The following is a 20504-nucleotide window of genomic DNA, read 5'->3' as shown; positions in this document are numbered from 1 at the left end:
CAGACCATCGACCGTGTTTAATCAAATACAGCAACTGCTGCTTTGCTTGCCATCATTGCGACAGGCCGATCATATAGTGAGACGCTTCTGGACGAACGTACATCAGCAAGATCTCGTGCCAATGAACAAACTATTTCTGGAAATGTTGGAAGCATATAGTCGGTAGCCCTTTTAATTATTAAAAAACTTGCAAGAAAACTGGTTTCCGATGTTTAACACGTTTTAGTGTTTTTACCTCAGTATTTGGGGACTTTTTGTGTTACGGTTATTTTTTTTTATTTGAAGGGTAAGTTTGTTTCGTATTGATTTTTGGTTGAAAGCAGTTTGAAATGCAATTTGAAAAACGGGTCAAAATGGTTGTGAGTTTGTGTATAACATATTTGCTGTGAATAATTCTTAATAGGTTTGCTCCTTTTGATTATCATTCTGGTGACATTATCGTGGGATTTATGCTTCCAATTTAAGAAAATAACGAAAATAATAATTATTTTATAGTTCCTACAGGAAACGACGCACCTAACACAATATATTCCATAACTTCATGCCAGGACTTATGTTAATTAAAATCGAGCAGGGTAGAAGGAGAATAAAGATCTCTACCAAACCATTTAGATAAAAATGGTGGTGATGGAGATAAAAAATACATTAAAAGCGGGTAAAATCAAGGGAGCTGCCCAATATCTTCTTGTTTCTGCTCTTTCACTTTTATGTTTCTTTGCTGATGTGCCCTGGTCTTATTCGTCCAGTAAAGTAAAAATTAAATTTACGACAATACAGTTGTTTTCGGTGATTTTTTTTTTCGGTGAATCCAATTAGGAAAAAAAAAATTGTAGAATTGTGATCTTACCTCAAAAGTTTCATCGAATGACTACCCTGAACCACCTTTAATTGGTGATAACTGATAGTAATGTTACATATTTACAATTATAGAATATTTTCAGATTTAGTGAGCTTTAAAATTTTTTATGAACGCAAACTCAAAAAATGTTGGCAAAAAAGCGAATTTAGTGCCGACTTCAGGAAATATTTAGTATTCCGGCACTAGTTCCATGACTTGAGTGTGAAGTTTTCAACCCAGGTAAATTTTGCATGCTTCGGTAGCGCCTGATACAGTCAAGAAATGAAATAAATTTAAAGGCACCTTAACTGAAAGCTCAATAGATGGTTAAAATAATGATGTGAAAGGAATGGACGTCGAGGAAATTTTAACTAAAAAGCTCAATAAAAGAAATATAAGACTAACCTTTGCTGGTTAGGGGTTATATACAAAGTTGCGCTTAAACTGGATTCGACGTTAAAAACAAACACACTATTGCCATGTTTGTTATACTTATTCTATGTGTAGAATGAAATAAAATCCAGTCATCATATGATCAGACATGTTGTCTTATTGGTAAGAGCCATTTTTCTTGCAAAATTAACGGGAAAAATAATTTGCTGGTGTATATTTTTTATAATAGCCAAAGGAGTGGGTGTAATTTGTTCAGACTATGTGTAAATGCTGTTTGATGACGTCCCATTTCGTCGATATATTTCCGTAGATTTGCATTGGCATTTGGTTTTAACTTACGTTGGATATACTTATTCAAAAATTAAATATCAATAAGCATTTTATCCTAAATCAGTGCCTATTAAATTATGCCAAAATTTATTTTCCAAAACAACATTTAGGCATTTGTTAATTATTTATTTTAGATATGGGAACTCCTCAAAATAGTACTACAGCAGTTATTAATTCAGTGATAGCCACAAGTATGTAGGTTCCTTAAAGATTTTATTGTGTACATAATGTCAAAGATATATATTTTTAGTAGAGGTTTATATACATTTTAAATACTTTACGCTTCATGGCATCATAACTTGTGCATTTTTTTATATCAGTGATTTACCTCATAGTTTTTAATAATATTTTTGACAGTCTGGCAGATTTATTTCATCCATTGTAATTGCAATGTGATTTAAAAAAGCTTTGGTTTTTGCAAAGTGATTTGTTATTAATTGTGTAAGGTTTAACGGACGAGAATAACAGTTGTAGCACATCTCATAATGTACTTATTTACTGTGCATTGTTTTAATACATAACAATAAAAAAAATTGTGGTTGGTATTATTTAAGGTAAACCTATCTATACTTTTGAGCTTCATAAATATGTATACTGAGAATTTTAGTAATACCACTTGAAATAAGGAAGTGTCCAAACAGGGTATTTTGAGTTACTTTTTTTATGCAAAGTGTAATGGCGCAAATTATATTTGGAGTTTTAAATACATTTTAAGGGTACCTTGGATCTCGTAGTCTCTTATAATATTAACAGTATATTTTAACTATATTAAATAGTCCTGATTTTTCTCTTCTCAATGGTATACTACAATCATTATTGTTTGGTGCTAAATCTAAATAAAATTTATAAATATTTTGTCTGTAATAAGTAGGCCTTGACGGGCCGTTTTTGCATTTCTGTTGTAAATAAATAATTAGATAATTGGGGTTTAGCTACAGCATGTATTGCTAGCAAAAATGCAAATGAAACTTCAAGATATATTTCAATAGGTACATATTAGGTGAATGTCAATCACAAGGTAAATTTGGAGTGAGTACATCTTCTTCCCAACCCTATAGGGGAAAACGAATTTGGGATGCACTGTTTATGTTATTATCGAAGCAACTCTGTAGTAGCCAATTTAGCAGCATTTCGAACCTACACGCACCACACTGTTGGCACTCTTCTATATAGTTTTGGTTAGTTTTCAACCTGTTGTGCTCAGAAAATGGTATAGCTGTTAATTTGATGACTGAGTGATTTATTTTATGTCCTTCAAACACTGACCAAATTGCCTCTGGATATAGGACCCATAGAAAGAAAAGCTGCCCAAGTAAATGCAGTTCCTTGAGTTGCTGCAATAGTGTCTACTAATTACCATGGTCAAGGCGACGGAGACCATTGGTGGGATGTGCGATCATAGTGAGGTTGATAGTTTGTCATAACCACTGAAGCCCGCGAAAAATTACCAATCAAAAACTTTGGTAATCTCCAAACTAAAAATTCTTAATTTTAAGAAATATATCCGGGGATATATATATATATATATATATATATATATATATATATATATATTCTCACGTATTGATTCACGGATGGAAAAATGTGATGACACTATATTCCGGGATATCATCCGTTCGCTCGTTGAACTCCGACTGGAATCCTGCATCGAGTGTTCGAAGTGTTTTCGGAGCGCGAGCATTGAAGATGCCAAGTGAGATTTTGGCGAAACGTCTGCAGGATTCCAGTCGGATGCAGGATTCCAGTCGGATGCAGGATTCCAGTCGGATGCAGGATTCCAGTCGGAGTTCAACGAGCGAACGGATGATATCCCGGAATATAGTGTCATCATATATATATATATATATATATATATATATATATATATATATATATATATATATATATATATATATATATATATATATATATATATATATATATATATATATATATATATATATATATATATATATATATATATATATATATATATATATATTTCGTTATATTTCGTTCCATAAGAGGTATATTTTTCAGTAAAATAGGAAACTCCTCTTTACAAAAAAAACGATTGACAATATTTTTCGCAATTTAATCTTTCCGGAAGGCATTACGCTTTTAAAAAAATACAAGGATCGATTACTTCAAACCCACATAGCTATAAGAGTTAAATGTGCACAATATAAATTTTATTTAACAATATAACAAAAATAAATTCAATAAATACTACATTAATATAATGCAATTTCTTTTGTAGAAAGCAACTTCAAATGCAAAACAACGCAAAATCACTTAAATGTATGCAATAATCAGCGCCTTGTTCTCTTACACGATGTACCTACTGGCACATAATGCGTAATCATTACGAATTTTGTCCATCGTTCGATGCGGCTATAACATGCAACTGTTTGCCTTTGCTTTTATTGTACACCTGGCCAGGACTAAATGGTTCCAATCTTGGATGTGTATCACCTTTCATACATTTCTCTAAAATACATTAATTACGACTTTATTAAAAAGTATTTTTGATGAAATCAAAAAATACATTTACGTCACCTCTGCACTATAATCGGAAACTAAATCAACAAAGGTAGCAAATTCTAGACATGGCATATGATTTGATACGCCACTGCATGGATATAGCTAAATTGTTTATTAAAAAATATTTGCTAAAGTAAGATAAAATATTAACTACCCTAATGCACAATTACAATAAATGTTAGTGTATTAATATATCTACACAAAAAAGAAAATAATTGACAACAAAGAACACTCGATAAATAATAAAATAAGATAAACATCAACACTAAGTGAATTAGGGATGTACAATCTATGGAATCATTAATACATTTATAAAGTGAGGGTGAACAATTCGACTCCCTAAGAGATTGCATTTCAAATAGCTGGAATAAAATACCCAGAATAAGATTCAAAAAATTGTCTTTAAATTCCCCTTTTTTGTACAAAGAATACGACAAAAACGAGCCGAGAGACATCTAGATCTAGGATAATAACTTTGTTAAAAATAAATTTACTTTTCCTCCTGTAATAACAGTTGAAAAACTAAAGTAATACAAGTGATTTTTTTATGTAAAACAAATTCCTTTCTAAAAAACCCTTAAGTCAAAATAACACCATGGATACTTTAAACGCGCCCTGCCTGCTCATACCGTACAACGCTATACTTTGTTAAATCCTTTTCCACCGTCTAATGTGCGACATAATTTAAGGAAGATTCGAAAACGTGAAAAAAGGTATCCAAGGAAACCTTTGACAACAATAAATAGGTATGGGGAACTAGTTACAAAAAATGTTTGTTTAATAACTGCTGGATATATGCGTTCCTGCCTATGCTGATAACAGAAACTTTTGAAGCGACGATGAAACGTTGTGACAGGCCATTCACTATGCGCATACGTGGCAAAAATCTCATTTTTGCTGTCAACCATTAACACCTGTCCAAATCCTATAGCTGTAGCTATAGATATAGAGATAATAATAATAAAGATAGACAATTGTGTGAAGATAACAGTCGAGAAAGTGCAAGTGGGTGTGTAAAATTTAGAGGAAGCAGAATCGCCATTAATTAAACTAAGCTCTTTCTAAACCTTTGAAGACTGCGTTTTCAATTAGGTCTGAACACTTGAATTTGATTCCAGACAACTTCTCCATATATTTGCATGTATCTTTTAAATTAAACTTGATTACTAATGAAATAAAAGTGTATGTGGAAAAATTTCACATGAGGAGAAGTTAATCTGTATGATGCATAAAACTGACATAGCAATGGATTCCTACCTGAGATCATATTTTCCGCTGGAATATATTTCGATATTCTCACCAGCGGTAATGGTAAATACCCGCTTGTAAGTGGCATGACGTCAAGTACTATTTGCTGCGACGAGTCATCTTCGCTATCGAAGCATACCACGCCCGCTGTTCTTCCACAAACTGCCCAGACGCTTTGTTCGGCTAATACCTCGTACATTACGGAATTGACCTCCTTCCGATCTTTATTGGGCATTTCGCAGAAAATAGTCAAATTTAAATGACAGACTAAACCGACGCGACAAAATTCGTTGCCTTTAGCCGGTTCGACGTCAGCATCGAGAACATATAAGGTCTGTGGGAAAGTGCCAATTAATTAATTAAACACGATCGTCGTGAAAGTGAAATTTTTCACCTGATAATCGGTAATGTCAAACAAATATTGGTATGTCATGTTTTCTTCTAGGTCGGAAAGTTTGTATTTTACGAAAAATTCGCCTTTAGATGAATTTGGGCACGATTCCGAAGATAACGCCAATTCCCACAGGAAAGACGTACTTAATCCATTAGTAATGATCTTAAAATAACATAATCTTGAATTTAATTTAATATTTATAATAACGTGCGTATGCATGTCGAATAGAAATAAAGATGAGGATGGATAATGGATATTACCACTCAGTGCTAATTAATTTAAATCAGCTGCAAAAAAGTGATGCTAGAAAACATTTTTTCCTACTGTTAATAGCCTCTCTTTCGTCTTGAATTTTATTTCATTTTATAATGTAGAAAATAATATTCTTACCAGATCAGATTCACAAAAAATCGGAGATACAGGAATGTTTTTTATCTTTAACTCGGGAGTTTCCAATTTTATTTCTTTCTCATACTGGCCCACCACATTTACTTGGACAAATTTTCTGTGATCACAAGTGAATAGTCGCCAAGTCACTCCTATAGGAGTGGTAAACGTTAGTCCCACAACTATCGGTTTTGCATTCCAAGGAACGTGAATGGTAACTAAAATAATCAACACATGTATTCTTTGTCTGTGTAGGATCAAATAACCATTTATTCCAGATACAAATTTTTCAGGAAAATTTATCACTTGTCTTACCTTGGTGATCTTTTGTTGACAATTCTGCAAAAATCCTAAGTGGAATTCTTGTACTCGTAAAAATCTGTCTTTCTCCCACTTCCATTTCTAAAACATTTACCAAGCACTTTTCTGGATCTGTATGAAATGCTAGGCCTGGGGATGCAATCAGCTTTATTTTAGATGCCTGAAGCAGTAATTAAATTTGATTAGGCTATTATGTTATATGCACACGGTAGGAAATATTCTAATTTCATCTGTTAATGAATTCCAGATTTTGGTAAAAATCACTTACAGGATCAATGGAATAGCTTCCAATTGTCAATATTAGGTTCATGACTTGTTCAATGCCTGCCAGTAGTGGAGCTGCACGTTTATAAAGTTTCAATGATGGTCCCTCTTCTTGTACTTCGATGGTCAGTTTAGGCAATAAAGGTGCAGACACTAATTCCAACTGATTCACGTGAAGGGCTACAGAACCTAAGAAAAATTTTCCCACTTCTTTAGAAACCCTGCTCACCCTGATTACGTTTATTCCTGGCGTAAGCAACAACGGCTAGAAACACAAAATCATTTCAATTTACTTCAATTATAAAACCCCCAAAATACTGCAGAATTGTTCTGAATTTAAGGTAAGAAAGTAAATTAAAAAAGTGTTTTAAAAGTCTGTTATTCTTTGAATTTTATTCTGTATAGCGCGGTTTAATTTACTTTTAAATTTTAAAGTAGTAACATAAATTAGTACCAAGTATCTAGAGACAAGGTGTCTCAGAAGTTGGAGCTCAAACTATACGTCTTTATCGATTTTTCATTCTTTATTATGTTTGTTTCTTAAGAGTCTCATTAATAATTATGAAACATTTTGGAAAAGTCCGTCAACTTATAGGTAACAAGCTAGTTAATTTTTCTAATGGATAGTGCCTCAGAAAAACTAACAAATTAATGTTGATTCTGATGAATGAAAATAAGCGATGTCTGTTTTCCGTTTCGTTAAATTGACTTTTAAATTTTTATCTTTAGTATCCAGAAATTCTAAAATAGTCTCAAAAAGTGCAAAAAATCATGTCAAACATAAGCCTTTCGAGAACCAGCGTACTTCATGTGAAGGAGCAATTGATGAAAGTCTTCGTCATTTTCTTCACACAACTGCGCAAATAAACGCGTTACTTCGGACTCAGTTTACTGCATCAATGACTAATTGATGAGATTCATGCAATCTAACACTCAAATTTATATACTAAATGTTGTCGATGGATGACGCAATGTATTGCTAAGAGTTTTGACACATGTTGTTTTAAATAGCTCATAAATCCGCGATAACGTCCAAGCATGGCATGTGCTCCATCTGTAGGTACTGATATTGTGATAAAGAAATTGGTTTTTCAACGAAGTAATTCTTCAAAACATTAAATATTGATTCACCTTTACTGTCGGTTTTTAAAGTTATGGCGAACAGCAGTTCCTTGTAGATTTCTTGATTCATAATAAAATGAACATATGCGAATATAATGCTTCATTATCGGGTACAGTCGAGTCGTCCAGCTGTATAGAGAAACGGGAGGTTTGTAAATAACTACACCAGAAGCTTTCAATATCAGAACTCATTTCATCAGTATTGTTGCTTAAGGGAATTCTTTTAATGATATTAAATGCAGTTTTGTGTAAAACCTCTTCAACGGCTGGCAAAAGTAACTTCTCAGCTGTATGTTAAAAAATCACAGTCAAATTTAAATCGTGTGATCTTAGATTTTATAGCATAGCATAGCGTATATGTTTACAGTTATTATAAATGAATGTGAGAAGAGGATATTATGAATGTTGTGGTCATTCTGATGTGGCTGTATTTACAGCATGCGGAGGGCTTTACCTCGACAAGCACACAAGCAACCACAACGACAAGGACATTTAATATGAAAAAACAACACTAGTGTTCATTGATGGAGAATTTAAACAATTAGGTCAATTTTATGCTTTTTGCTTAATTACTCCTGATAGTCAAAAATTACATACATGAAGTTTTTTTAGTGGCCAACATACAATAACATTTAATTACTCAATAAATAATACATTCTCAGAAGAATGAACTTCAAACTTGTTATAATAAATATTTAAAGTCAATTGGCTATATAGATTATGTCAGCTTAATTTGGAGCCCCGATTATCTTAAATATAAAAAAAGGGCTGGATAAAGAAGGCGATTTAAGAATTATAAATTATAAACTTAAAATGTTGTCGTTGTTGGATGTTAAACTGCTTATTTCAAAGAATAACCTTTTTTATATTTGGCGAGTTTAAGGTAAATTTAAGCGCTATTAATGTGTTTTCACATATACTATAGATTGTAATTTTGTTAAGTTTAAACAATTTTATTTTGTTGAATTGTTAAAACAACATAATAATTGAAAAATAAAATAAATATTTGTGTAAGAAATAGACCAGTTCAGACTTATACGCTTTCAAGTGATTCAGTATCTAAATCAGTTATTCAAATAATTCCTATCAAACCAAATTTTTTCTGGAAGGAATTTTTAAAAACTCAACTTATTAAATTCCCAAAAGAATACCAATGTTAAAGAAAACCAAAATAAAATGACAAACATATCCATCCCAATTAAATCTAAAAAGATTTTAAAAAAATAATCTCACCAGTTTGTCCACTTCTAAAGACATATTAAAATCTGGCTTGATATGCGGCAAAGTGCTATCCTTTCTCCTTAGCTCAGTCAATTTAGAAGTAATTCCGGACATCGCTAATTGTTTATCCTGTTTATAATCTAAGTTATTTTTAATTTTAAGTTTTTGCAGAAGAGGATCCTGGCTTTTAAATTCCTAAAATTCACGAAAATTATAGTTTAGTCAACGGAATAATGGTAAGTTACCTTATCAGACAATGCTTTTCCTAAGCAAATTCTCTCATTTTCTTTTTGCTTAACGTGCTTCTCCAACGACACAGCTACATATGTACAGAGTACTTCTTTGGGGAAATTTGATTCAATTATTAATTCCACTTCAATTCTATTGCTTTGCAGCAGGGAAGAGTCATTTAAAACCTTGACACTTAATAATTTTACAACATTATCAAAAGGAATTTCCAGCTCACTGTCCAAATTTGAAAGGTTCTTCATCATTTCATCAAAATAAGTCCACCTGCAATTGTTAATGTCATTCCAAATGCATCACATCAAACTTGTACAGAAGCGATAACTTATCGGTCATAGAGCAACAGTATTTCATTAATAAATTAGGTGTAAAATTTTAATCTAGATACAAAGATACATAACTACACAATTCGTTATTTGTTTGAACCTAATTCTTAGAGAGCGTTTTCACAACTAATTAAATAACTGAACTAAACTAATAACTCTTTTTTTTTAATTTAAATTTCATTCTTTTTTAGCGTGTAATTGATTTGATTTTACACTAGAGAGGAGCGCAAAAAACGTAATATTTTGCGCGACATTTGTTCGATAAATCTCTTTATTTTAATTTATGTTATTACATGTTGCTCTATGGCGCATAAGTTATGTGTGTGTTATGTGCTTATGTTTTTCGTAAATACATTTTTTTTATTGAGAAACTAATATTTGTGTATTTTATAATAGTATATAAAGTAGTATACACGTTTGATAAAGGCCACTTTAATTATCAGTTTCATTTGCCACTAGCGGAGCGAGTGTTTAATAAACGTGTGACTAAAGAACTTTATCAATGTGATTGTACATCTGCGCGCAAACCGCTCGCCTCGATCCGTCTCCTGTGGGTTTTTCGACACTCCCCGTTGTATGTTTGCGGCGCAATTGGGACGGAGATAAAAGAGGTTCGTTGTTTTCCGTGCGCTTTTATTGTGTTTTTGAAGATTGCGTGGTAGTGGATTGGCCAGAAAATAATTTTAATAAGTTCATCGATGGCTATCAATCAGACTTCAAACCTAACATCACCTCAGTGTCGTTTTCTCCTTTTTTTTTTTGCTAAACTAGCCATTAACATTTCTCTCTGCATTTCTCATCATTAAAATTGCGCAGTCCTCGTCGCATGACATACACATGATTACAATTGTATACGCACTTTTAGAATTTTTGGGGCGAACGGAACACAGCTTCAATGAAATTTTTATTACTTCGACACTGGAGTCTTAATATTGAAATTAGTTCTACACTAGGGTTTGGTCAAAATTTATGATTTGTTTACCGGATACAAAAAGTGGTGAAAAGTGCATTTTGTAAAATGGAACACCCTGAATATTATTACATCTTCTCCTTTCTCTCCTTTCGAGAGATATCCCTAAATCGTTTGGTGTATGTAACCGACGAAACAAAATTTTGAGAATCGGGTATTTTAAATGGAAGGAATGAATGAATGAAATATTGGATTCATTTTTCTGTGTACAATTTTTATTTCAAATACCTAATATTTTGTTACTATAAATAGTATTTAAAATGTTTTTGATAAAATGGTTTATAAAGCTTTTCTTCATTCTGGCAAATGTTCTCTAGTTCGCGTGTTGTAAAAAGAATTAGTTTGTAGTTGCATTATCCTTGCATAATATGCAAATTCATTAAAACAGCATTAGAATACTGGTTTACTTCCATTTTGAAACGATTTTATCAACAAAATTTGCACCACAACCAATAATGAGTACATCTTTATTGAACTGTCAAACGGAAAATAAATTATTTAACATAAGACCGTTATTTCATGGCCACCTAAAAAACGAATTATGCCAAACCAGTTTTCAGAGAAACTTCCGAGAAACTAAACGATATAGGTATAGGGACATGATACATCATTCGAAAGGGAATTTAATTTGCTCTTAGAATATTTTATAATATACAGAGTGTTCCAATTAAAACAATGCACTTTTCACCATTTCATTAGCTTTGACCAATATATTAAGACTCCAGTGTCGAAGTAATAAAAATTTAATTGAAATCCGCTGAAGATAGAATGTATACTAGCAGATCTGAAAATGCTAATATACATGCTGTCCCTTTTAAAATTTTAATGTTGATGCTTTTTTTTCGAAGAAGCGGTAACATTTCAGAACAATTCAATATACTGTGAAATACTCTATAAATCGATTTATGGAAATACTTAGAAATAGTCAAATTTATTTAATTTTCGTGGCAATTCTCCTCTAATTAAACTGAGCCGCTAACTCATAAAATTTGTGAGATTAAAGTTCACCTAACGATATACTGTTTTTACAATCTTTTATGGTTTTGACTTCGTGATGAGTTTACGACTCGCCTGTTATAAAGCGGAAGGTATCATTTTTTTCAGCACGTGTACCACAAGGCAGGGCCGTATTTAAGATGTTAACCCACAAGAACTGTGCCGTGCGGATTGTTGTATTTTAAGAGTAGGGAAATTTTCTTTGATTAAATTGTTATATTAATTCATATTAGTGTGCTTTTTATAGATCTTCCTAAAACAGTCCCTACTTGAAGTAGCTTGATTTCAAGTTGAACTTGATCAACCTATAGATATAGGTTGATCTTGTATATTAAAAACACTCTAGAAAGCTTAAACTGATTTCCGATATAAGAGTTTAACATAATGACTATGAATATTTTCCTAGGAAAGCAATACAAACTCTTAAGAAAAACGGGGAAAGATCTTGGGGTTCCAAAAAGTCTACTTGACATGCACCATGCCGGAATAGTGAGACGGTTGATATATGATGCGTATCAGAAGAATATTGTTTTAACAATTAAAACAAAGTTGTTCGTCTTCCACCATATCACTGCAATTTTAATTTGATTGAACTGATATGGGGAGAGCTGAAACTCAGTTTAAGAAGAAACAACAAATCGAAATGCAAAAAATATCTCCTTCTAGTTCGAAAAAAAATGTAGAACATGTCGTCAAAGAAAATGTTTACGGAATTGTTAATGTGGGGGACGAGTCCAGCGACAATAGTGGTTATTTTGATATGGAATAACTTTTTTTTTTTATAAATATTCTAACATAGTTTTATAGCTAAATTCACTCCTTCATTTATATTTATAATAAACATTTTAAAGCAAGAATGGATTTTCCACTGCGTGGACTAATTATAATCTAGGAATCTCACCGATGGAAATTCTACACAGATCTGTCAGCTTTCAGCATTTGTATGAACGAAGTACCAAAGTACGGTTCTGGAATGTCATTGTGGAATTGGGAATCTATATAAGGAGGGTTACAAAGAGAAACCCAAGCAAGGTAGACTTACTGTTAGACCTTCATAAAAATTTACCAAAGTTAAATACCGGATTGTCTTAAAAATGGTATATCGTTTAGAGAACTCTACCATGAATTTTCCCATCAACTTTATCGTTCTTTAAAAATCTACTTAGCAGTTGGTCATTAGTGAGTTCCTAAATTTCATAGAAAAAATAACCTTATAAACATAGATTCTCTAACTCAATATTTGTTTGTGGCATAAACTGATCAACACTAGCAGCTAGAACATAAAGGGTGGTTCACGTTGAGTGTCCTATTAGGACTTCTAAGACATCTACATAGTTTTTTTTTAATTTGCATTATTATGTTATTATTATTATTGTATTTGCAATGTTTGCATATTGCATTATGGCCGTAGTGAAATATTTACGCCCCTGCAGGGTAGCACTTCGAAACAGATTACAACATCGACATTTCAAATGTATCTTAGCACATTTTCTGGTTTTGCGCAAAATTCTGAGTAACTTTTTTCCAAATTTCCCATTGTTAATCTCTTTTCCTTATTAAAAAAAAATACATTTTATTTTGTACTTAATTTGTGTATAAAATTAATGTTAAAACTGAATATCTTTTGTGTTCCCTAGTATGACATATGAACTGAATACTAAATGTCATAGAAACAAGACTGTTTCTTTTGTTACCTGATTAAAGTATCAACTTCTAATGCAGCAGAAACATAAGTGCAGGCTTTAACCAATTTCCTCATGTCACCAATTTCTCGAAAACATTCGGCCACCTCTAACTGAGTTTGGGCTGCTAGTTCATGCCACCCTTCTTTGAGAAACATGCGTAAGGCGTCTCCTAAAAAAGCCGCCGTTTTCTGCGTCTCTCCTAGCAATAAATAAAAGGAAGCTACATCCTTTCCCACCAACCGGGCCATTCTAAGACGACCCACGTGTTTGAATGTGCCCATTGCTAACTCTGCCAGTTCCTATAGCATGGATTAGATTCTAAATGACAGTACATAGCAGTAATGATTGGTAAATTACCAAATATAACTTATTAAAAAGTTCTTGTGAACAAAGAACCTCTTTTAGTTTATCAGTGGGTGATGGGTCATTTGGTGGCCCAGGATTGTCACCCATGCCAGCAGATAGACCAACAACAATATGAAGCTGCTCAGATGTAGGTGTGTTTTTTGGCATAAGACCACATAATTCACCCAGACTACGTAACTAAAAAGAATTTATTGCAATAAAAATTGACAAACAAAAAATATGGATTTAAAAATAGAAAACAAGGATTAAGTAACGAAAAGAGTAAATAGTGACAGTAGTAATACAATCGCAATATCCTTTAGAGCAGCCGTGAACAGGAATGAACCGAACTGAAATACTGAATTAAAAATAAAATTGCGGAAATGAAAAACATTTTAAAATATTAAAGGTATAAAAAAAAATGAAGTTAAGGTTTGATACCCATTTACTAAATTGCCATATGACACAAAGTTATCATAAGATGGCTAAAAGTTCCAGCAGTTAAATGAATTAAAATATTTTTACCAATGGGACATCTTTATCCAAAAATGAACTAAATTCACATTTTAATTACCTTTTGACTGGCAAATTCCCACAAAGGGGCAGTTTGCAAAGAATATTCCTCAACTTGGTCAGCTTGATTAAATTTATCACAGTAGTGTAACACTTCCATACTAGCTAAAAACAACCAGCACCAAACAGCACCAGCTGGTGCCCAAACTTCTAAAAGGTTCAACTCTCTGGTACAAGTGTGTAAAAATGGTAAACACCTTGCAGCTATCTGCATTTTAAATGATTACCTAAGAATATAAGTATTTCATACAACTGAATCATTTACCTCCCAAATTTTATTAGAAAGCAGCAACATATGCGCCTGTTTTGCAAATATATAGGCTCTGAGTTCAAGAATGGATGGGCTTTCTGGCAATATGGCTGGCCCCAATTTTAAACCATACCACCTTTCTAATGGTTTTTGAAAGTCACTCAGCCATTTTATGCTATCACTTCTCAAACTACTGCTAACAATCTGTGAAAAAAATGCATCCAACTCATCATATTGCACTAGTGCTTCATCATTTAGTCCCAGCATTTCCAAGATTTGAGCGAGTTCCTCCTAAAAATTTCATTTAACTAACTTTCCTTATTTCATTGCAATTTTGCCAATAACTACTTGTAACTTAAAATACTTCATAAAACTCCAACCAGGCTCATTTCTCCTTTCTCTCTGTTGTCTAATATACTCCTCCAATTGTGTTACTGCTCGAGCATAAGCAACCAACAACAAATGTCTAATTCGACCCACTAACCCTCGCCATGAGTCTGTAGATTTGTTTTCTATTTTACCTGGATTAATGACTGAAATACATCGATCACCTGCAATTTAAAAACACCAGCACCATTTTCGATCCATTAAAATTCTTATACTAAGCAAGTTTTACCTTGTTTTGGTGCAAATTCAGCTCTAATTTTATCAAGCACTGTTGTTCTTGGGATAAGTTGCTTAGCTCTCTTTCCATCATAATTTTCAACCACCACAACTAACCAATCCTGAATTTCTCTAGACGTTAACTCTTTTAGCCAATTCTCAATATCTTCCTTAACATTAATTTTATACGCATCTGTATCCTAAAAATCACAAACCTTTGTAACAAAATTATTTAGAAATGACTAGATCTTAATCAATAAAATTTTTCAAGTAGTCACCGTGCATTCCGTCCAATAAATATGAAAAAGGGGTTGTCTGATCAAATCCCACTGCCCAGACCTAGGCAATGCTGACTTACTGAATGGAGTAAAGTTAGCACCAATGCGAACTACTTTAACGGGACGCCCTAAAGATCGTTTCCATTCGCATGTGTCCTTGGGAAGAGCTTCTGATAAGTTATCCTCAATTAAAGAGAATACTTCCAATTCTCCTGCACCTAACACATGAGCGTAAAATCCTATAATCCCAAGTTGACCTACATAACTTACATGTAACGACGGGTCGCCGATCTTTAAAACTTTGATTTAAGTGATTACTCATCGCTTTATTATGTTTAAATTTTAAATTATTATATATGAGCTACTTTAAATTTGTTATTGTTAACATGCTTAGGTTAGTATGTTAGTGTGTTTTTTCTGTGCTTAGTTGAGGCTTCTTGCTCTTCTTCTTCTTCTGTAAGGCTGGCTTTACACGCAATGCAATATGTTATAACGTAATCCGGCTAATACCCCTTCGGTTTTTTTCTTCTTGTGTGGAATTTGTAGGCTAGACAAATTAAGTTAAATTTTACAGGCAGGCAAAATGTACCCAAAAAATAATGGTCACTTCGCTCATGCAAAAACAAAGAAACATATATGTTTATGAGAATAGAGACTAAAACTGTTTCTTTTTTTTTCAAAGAAACTTCCACAGGCTACTGTAATACATTTTACAAAGCTTCTGGATTCCTCCTGCGTCGGTTTTTGCTGAGTCGAACTTGCTGACGTTTCGCCAATCATCTTCTTGGCTTCATCAGAGATTGACTAAAACTGGCTCGCACTTTACTCTGTACCTGCAGTTTTATTATTTTTGAAGCGACTATGGAAAAAAATGAGGAGGGCCATTTAATATATGCTTGCGCGGTTATTTGAAACCAAACAAACAACCAACCAACAACCAAAATTGCCACTGACATTTCATCAATTCGACAGGGTTTACCTTAGATGTATCAATTTTGAGGCAGTATAAAACATGCCCGTTTTATACTCTTGAAAAATGACTTAAGTATGTGGACATAGCAGTTTATATAAAAAAATGGTGCAAACTGCAGGTTACTGAGTAAAATTTACAGGAATGCGCAGATCATTCCCATCTCTACGAAAATATATCCTCCCAAGGTGTTTCAAGTGTTAGTGTACTAAGGCCACTATGTTATCTAATAGCTATACTATATGGTTAGAGCGGTGTAATTGTTAGATCCTATTTATTTTGAAGTGGTGGAGCAGTTTTCTTAAGAATATTCGTCTTGATCCGTGAAAGGGTAAAGGAAGGAAATATGTTAATTTAAAGTTAATATTAATGAATCTTGCTTGGTATAGACAAACATTTTTGTATTTTAAAAATATGATTCTTAACAAGAACTTTATTTACATAATGCTGCTGATTCCGCATTTAAGGACACAGAGCATGTTTACCGCCATCTACGGGCACACTGGCTCCCGTTATAAAACTAGCATCATCACTAGCTAAAAACGCAATTACTTTGGCCACTTCTTCAGGTTGACCTGGCCTACCGAGTGGGTGTGTTTTCTCGGCATATTTAATGAAGGTTTTATAATCTTCCTTGGTCATACCTCCATTTATTTGAAAATTGGTGACAATTACTCCTGGATTAACTCCATTTACTCTGACTTGCTTGGAGGCAAGATGAAGTGCTGTGCATCTAAATAAATACAAATTTTAAATAAAATTCGCAATGGTTTAGCAGGGGTTTGCTAATGACTCACAGGGTTTTCAGAAAACTTATTATGTACCTTGTGAAATGATCTAGAGCAGCTTTTGACATACAATACGGTAAAGCTCCGGCAAAAGCGCGTAAACCAGTTATGCTGCTAATATTGACGATATTTCCTTTCGTTTTAATCAAATGAGGCACTGCTAGTTTGGTTAAATGATACACCGAACGCACATTTACATCCATTGCGCGATCAAAATCTTCCAAAGTTGTTGTTTCAATAGACACCAATACATCGACAGCAGCATTATTGATCAAAACATCAAGCCGACCAAAGTGTGCAAGAGTTTTATCGAGTAGCTCTTTTGTTTCGTTTTCGTTGGTTAATTCTGCTAACAAAATCAAAGGGGTGGAATTTGAATTGCACGCCGAAGCAACTTTGTTCAAGTTTTCTTGGTTTCTTCCTGCTAGCGCCAAACTCGCACCTAATTGAGAAAAATGTATTGCAGTTGCCGCTCCTATTCCGGCGCTTGCTCCAGTTATTAAAATCACTTTTCCTGCGAATTTCATGGTGCCACTAACGCAAATACTGAGAGTAGTATAAAGGCACGATTTGGCAAACTGAATGTCTCGGGTATCGAAATTGTCTACACCGCGCAGTTTCTATTTTACGAATACTGGTTTTTGTATACTGCAATATTTATCAAAAGTGCTTTTATCTTTCGATCTATATTTAATTTAATATTACATAACAAAGTTGCGTTGTGCAATATTGACTTAAAAGCGGTTGTAAGAAGCGCGAGACTTGAAATGGAATAGGAACCTGTGTTCATTAGAATTACTTATATTGATAAAATAGCACATTATATTCTCCAAAGCGCTTGGTGATAGTGATTTAGCAAAGCAGTACCTGTTTACGGACAAATTGCTGGCGGAAAAAATTTTAGAAGACAAAAAAGTTTTGGAACATGGTTTTACTGTCTTGCTGGAAAATATGAAAAACGGAATCGTCGATAAATCCGAATTTCTCATCTACAAAACCGCAAAATTAAAAATTTTCAGATATAAAGATACTAAGTGAATGAAATATATAGCAAAAATAAGAATATTTTTATCTCTGAATCCTACCAATCCGATTAAATTATAAACTTTTGGATTACAGTATTTAGTAAAATCAATTTTGTACATATTATACAGAATTTCATTTCTTACTCAATCAGATTACATTGCCACAATCCTGATGTCTCAAAAATGGCAGCTAAAACTAACTCTTACAAAATTTACACCTTTTTTAGATAAGAAACATCATATTATAAAAATTACTTTAACATTTGTTCCAAAAATTTTTTGAAAAATTAATAAAATTGTACTTTTGATACTGTTATCTAGCGAGAGTATCTGGATCGGTAGCACCTATATATATTTAGTAGATAAATATTATTATTCTTCTAACCCTTCTGAAGTCATTTGAAGGATCCCAAGATTCTTTTTTTCCGAAATTACATTTAGATATTTCAAAAACATTAAAAAAAAATGTTGTCCAATGATTTTTATCTCACGAATATTAGAAAAATGGAGGAAAATAATTTGATATGTGCATCTAGATTTTTTTATTTTAAGTCACTGTGCTGCTAAAATTTTTAAAACCTAAAATTTGTCAACAAATTATAACAGCAAAGCAAAGGTGATCTAGTGACTGTGGATCTACATTTTGAGAACACATTTTTTTTATTATTAAGACTATTCAATTTTGTTAACTACCTTATCATAACAATTTCTCTCAGTAATTAAAATCAAGCTGTATTTATTATTTATTTTGTTTATTTACATTGTGGTAAGTTTTGTCCATTTCTCACTCACTTTCCATAACCATTTTGCCATCTCTTCATCCTGAGCCTCTTTACTGATTTCTTCTTCTTTGTAATCACTACAAAAAAGTAAGTTAACAAGTAATGTAAATATTCGGTCCCTTAATTTAATTTAAATTTACCAAAAATATTTTCCGCTAACTTTTTCAACCTCTGGATCTAATGCTAGATAAAGTACAGTTTGTGCCCCTTGTCGCGAATCTTTTATAAAGGGCCACAAAAATGGTTTTATAAGTATAGAAGATATACGACTTTTATAGAAACTCATATGGCGAGTTATGTCTGTATCCACAATACCAGGATGAACAGCATTTACTGTAACCCCAGTACCTAAAACAAAGGTAAAACAGATAAACACACATTTTTGAAGTATGATATTATTATACCTTGCAATCTGTTTGCTAATTCTCTAGTGAACAATATGTTTGCCAATTTGCTTTGAGCATATGCTTCTGCTGGATCATAACTTTTATCACTGTTAAAATCATCCTTTTTTATTCTACCTCTCTGGTGTGCAACACTGGAAACATTTATTATCCTACTGGGAGCTGAATCCTACAAGAAACCGATGCATTTGCTATTTTATACATTTGCTAAAATTTCAATTACTTTTAAAACATCTAAGAGCAAATTTGTTAACAAAAAGTGTCCTAAATGATTGACACCAATTTGTGATTCAAATCCATCAGCTGTTTTCGAACCTGGAGGGGTTCTCATTACCCCTGCGTTATTTATTAAAACATCCAAGTGTTTTTCTTCCTTCTTGAAAATTGTTGCAAAATTACTAATTGACTTAAGGGAAGCAAGGTCACATGGTCGACAATAAACATACTTGTTTCCTGTGTCCAATACTATATCCTTGCGTGTCTAAAAAATTTAATGGCACTATTTCACAGTCGTTGGTGTTATTAATTTGTAATTTAAATTACTATAAACAATTAAAAATCTGGATAAATAGTTACAGCCTCACAGCGATTCATATCTCTACACGCCATGTAAACTTTTGCCCCTCGTCTGGCCAATTCAGCTGTTACTTCTTTACCTATGCCTGTATTAGCTCCAGTAACTATTACAATTTTTCCATTTTGCTCTTTCTTCCCTTTATAAGTTTCACCACCTACAAGCTCCCTAAAATACAAATTTTGTCCCAAGAACTATAACAATGTTGTAGATATTACTTTGACAAACAAGCCAGTCCTATTGTACCCACTATTGCAGATCCGATATAAATAGGTTTCGGATATCCCTTTCTGTTTATCCGTTTAAACATTTTTATCTTTTTTTAAAACACAGCTTCCAATGAATCTCCCTCATATATTGCATTTACAGCAAAGTGTTGAATATGTGGGAGTAATGTGTAAACCACAGAATGTTAAGGTTGGGATGTAACCAAACACTTCATTTCTTCTTCTTTGCTTCCAATGGTCAAGGAAAACTAGCTTATAATAATTTTCGTTGTCTTTTCCCTTTATCTATATTGTTTTTGCCGGCAAGGACTATATGTTGATAAGCTTATGAATCATCAGTCTGAATCAACACAAAAAAACTTCTACCTAGAATGGAAACATCCATAAGTTGGGTGTTTGGATTCACAGAATATTTGCGTAA

At 32.9% G+C, this 20504-nt stretch overlaps 4 protein-coding genes across 13 annotated transcripts in view; 1 reads left to right on the top strand and 3 right to left on the bottom strand.

Annotated features, from left to right (window-relative positions):
- Positions 1–2101, top strand: part of LOC132708339 (steroid hormone receptor ERR2) — a 28320-nt gene extending 26219 nt beyond the window's left edge. For 8 of the 9 annotated variants that reach the window (XM_060680623.1, XM_060680619.1, XM_060680625.1 and 5 more), the window contains one exon: positions 4–2101. In XM_060680623.1, the coding sequence (XP_060536606.1) occupies positions 4–166 (163 nt within the window). In that variant the 3' untranslated portion in view covers positions 167–2101. The remainder of the gene's footprint in view (positions 1–3) is intronic. The other variant, XR_009619898.1, reaches the window with a different exon arrangement.
- A 1531-nt stretch (positions 2102–3632) lies between these two features.
- On the bottom strand, positions 3633–15721 carry LOC132707367 (trafficking protein particle complex subunit 10). Its single transcript, XM_060679201.1, has 16 exons — positions 15584–15721; positions 15314–15531; positions 15049–15235; positions 14781–14983; positions 14448–14723; positions 14184–14390; positions 13622–13807; positions 13274–13563; positions 9287–9554; positions 9054–9236; positions 6703–6963; positions 6429–6594; positions 6117–6331; positions 5727–5888; positions 5342–5666; positions 3633–4030 (listed from the first exon to the last, which is right to left on the bottom strand). The coding sequence occupies exons 1-16, from the start codon at positions 15633–15635 to the stop codon at positions 3906–3908; spliced, it is 3324 nt and encodes a 1107-aa protein (XP_060535184.1). The 5' UTR covers positions 15636–15721; the 3' UTR covers positions 3633–3905.
- Positions 15722–16667: 946 nt separating this feature from the next.
- LOC132705824 (3-oxoacyl-[acyl-carrier-protein] reductase FabG-like) lies at positions 16668–17735 on the bottom strand. Of its 2 annotated transcripts, none has more exons than XM_060676729.1 (2): positions 17081–17735; positions 16668–17016 (listed from the first exon to the last, which is right to left on the bottom strand). In XM_060676729.1, exons 1-2 carry the CDS (start codon positions 17596–17598, stop codon positions 16746–16748), a joined length of 789 nt encoding a protein of 262 aa, XP_060532712.1. In that variant the 5' UTR covers positions 17599–17735; the 3' UTR covers positions 16668–16745. The 2 variants fall into 2 exon arrangements, with proteins under 2 accessions (XP_060532712.1, XP_060532722.1); XM_060676739.1 differs by having other exon boundaries at positions 17108–17735.
- A 1015-nt stretch (positions 17736–18750) lies between these two features.
- Positions 18751–20294, bottom strand: LOC132705816 (retinol dehydrogenase 13-like). Its single transcript, XM_060676717.1, has 6 exons — positions 20075–20294; positions 19859–20024; positions 19506–19763; positions 19283–19451; positions 19019–19226; positions 18751–18955 (listed from the first exon to the last, which is right to left on the bottom strand). Exons 1-6 carry the CDS (start codon positions 20164–20166, stop codon positions 18853–18855), a joined length of 996 nt encoding a protein of 331 aa, XP_060532700.1. The 5' UTR covers positions 20167–20294; the 3' UTR covers positions 18751–18852.
- Positions 20295–20504: the final 210 nt, after the last annotated feature.

The sequence above is a fragment of the Cylas formicarius genome, unplaced genomic scaffold (assembly GCF_029955315.1).
Source record: "Cylas formicarius isolate icCylForm1 unplaced genomic scaffold, icCylForm1.1 PGA_scaffold_10__41_contigs__length_53128322, whole genome shotgun sequence".
Lineage (NCBI taxonomy): Eukaryota > Metazoa > Arthropoda > Insecta > Coleoptera > Brentidae > Cylas > Cylas formicarius.
This window is presented reverse-complemented; position numbering and strand designations above follow the sequence as displayed.

Excerpts from the sequence above, each read along its gene's own strand:
- LOC132707367 (XM_060679201.1), bottom strand. The coding sequence starts at position 15,635 with ATGAGTAATCACTTAAATCAAAGTTTTAAAGATCGGCGACCCGTCGTT. Across the intron at positions 14,984-15,048 it reads TGAATTTGCACCAAAACAAG|GTGATCGATGTATTTCAGTC; the intron begins GTAAAACTTGCT and ends TTTAAATTGCAG. Across the intron at positions 9,237-9,286 it reads GAAAAGCATTGTCTGATAAG|GAATTTAAAAGCCAGGATCC; the intron begins GTAACTTACCAT and ends CGTGAATTTTAG.
- LOC132705824 (XM_060676729.1), bottom strand. The coding sequence starts at position 17,598 with ATGAAATTCGCAGGAAAAGTGATTTTAATAACTGGAGCAAGCGCCGGA. Across the intron at positions 17,017-17,080 it reads ATAAGTTTTCTGAAAACCCT|ATGCACAGCACTTCATCTTG; the intron begins GTGAGTCATTAG and ends GTATTTATTTAG.
- LOC132705816 (XM_060676717.1), bottom strand. The coding sequence starts at position 20,166 with ATGTTTAAACGGATAAACAGAAAGGGATATCCGAAACCTATTTATATC. Across the intron at positions 20,025-20,074 it reads GGACTGGCTTGTTTGTCAAA|GGAGCTTGTAGGTGGTGAAA; the intron begins GTAATATCTACA and ends TTTGTATTTTAG. Across the intron at positions 19,452-19,505 it reads TGCTCTTAGATGTTTTAAAA|GATTCAGCTCCCAGTAGGAT; the intron begins GTAATTGAAATT and ends GGTTTCTTGTAG.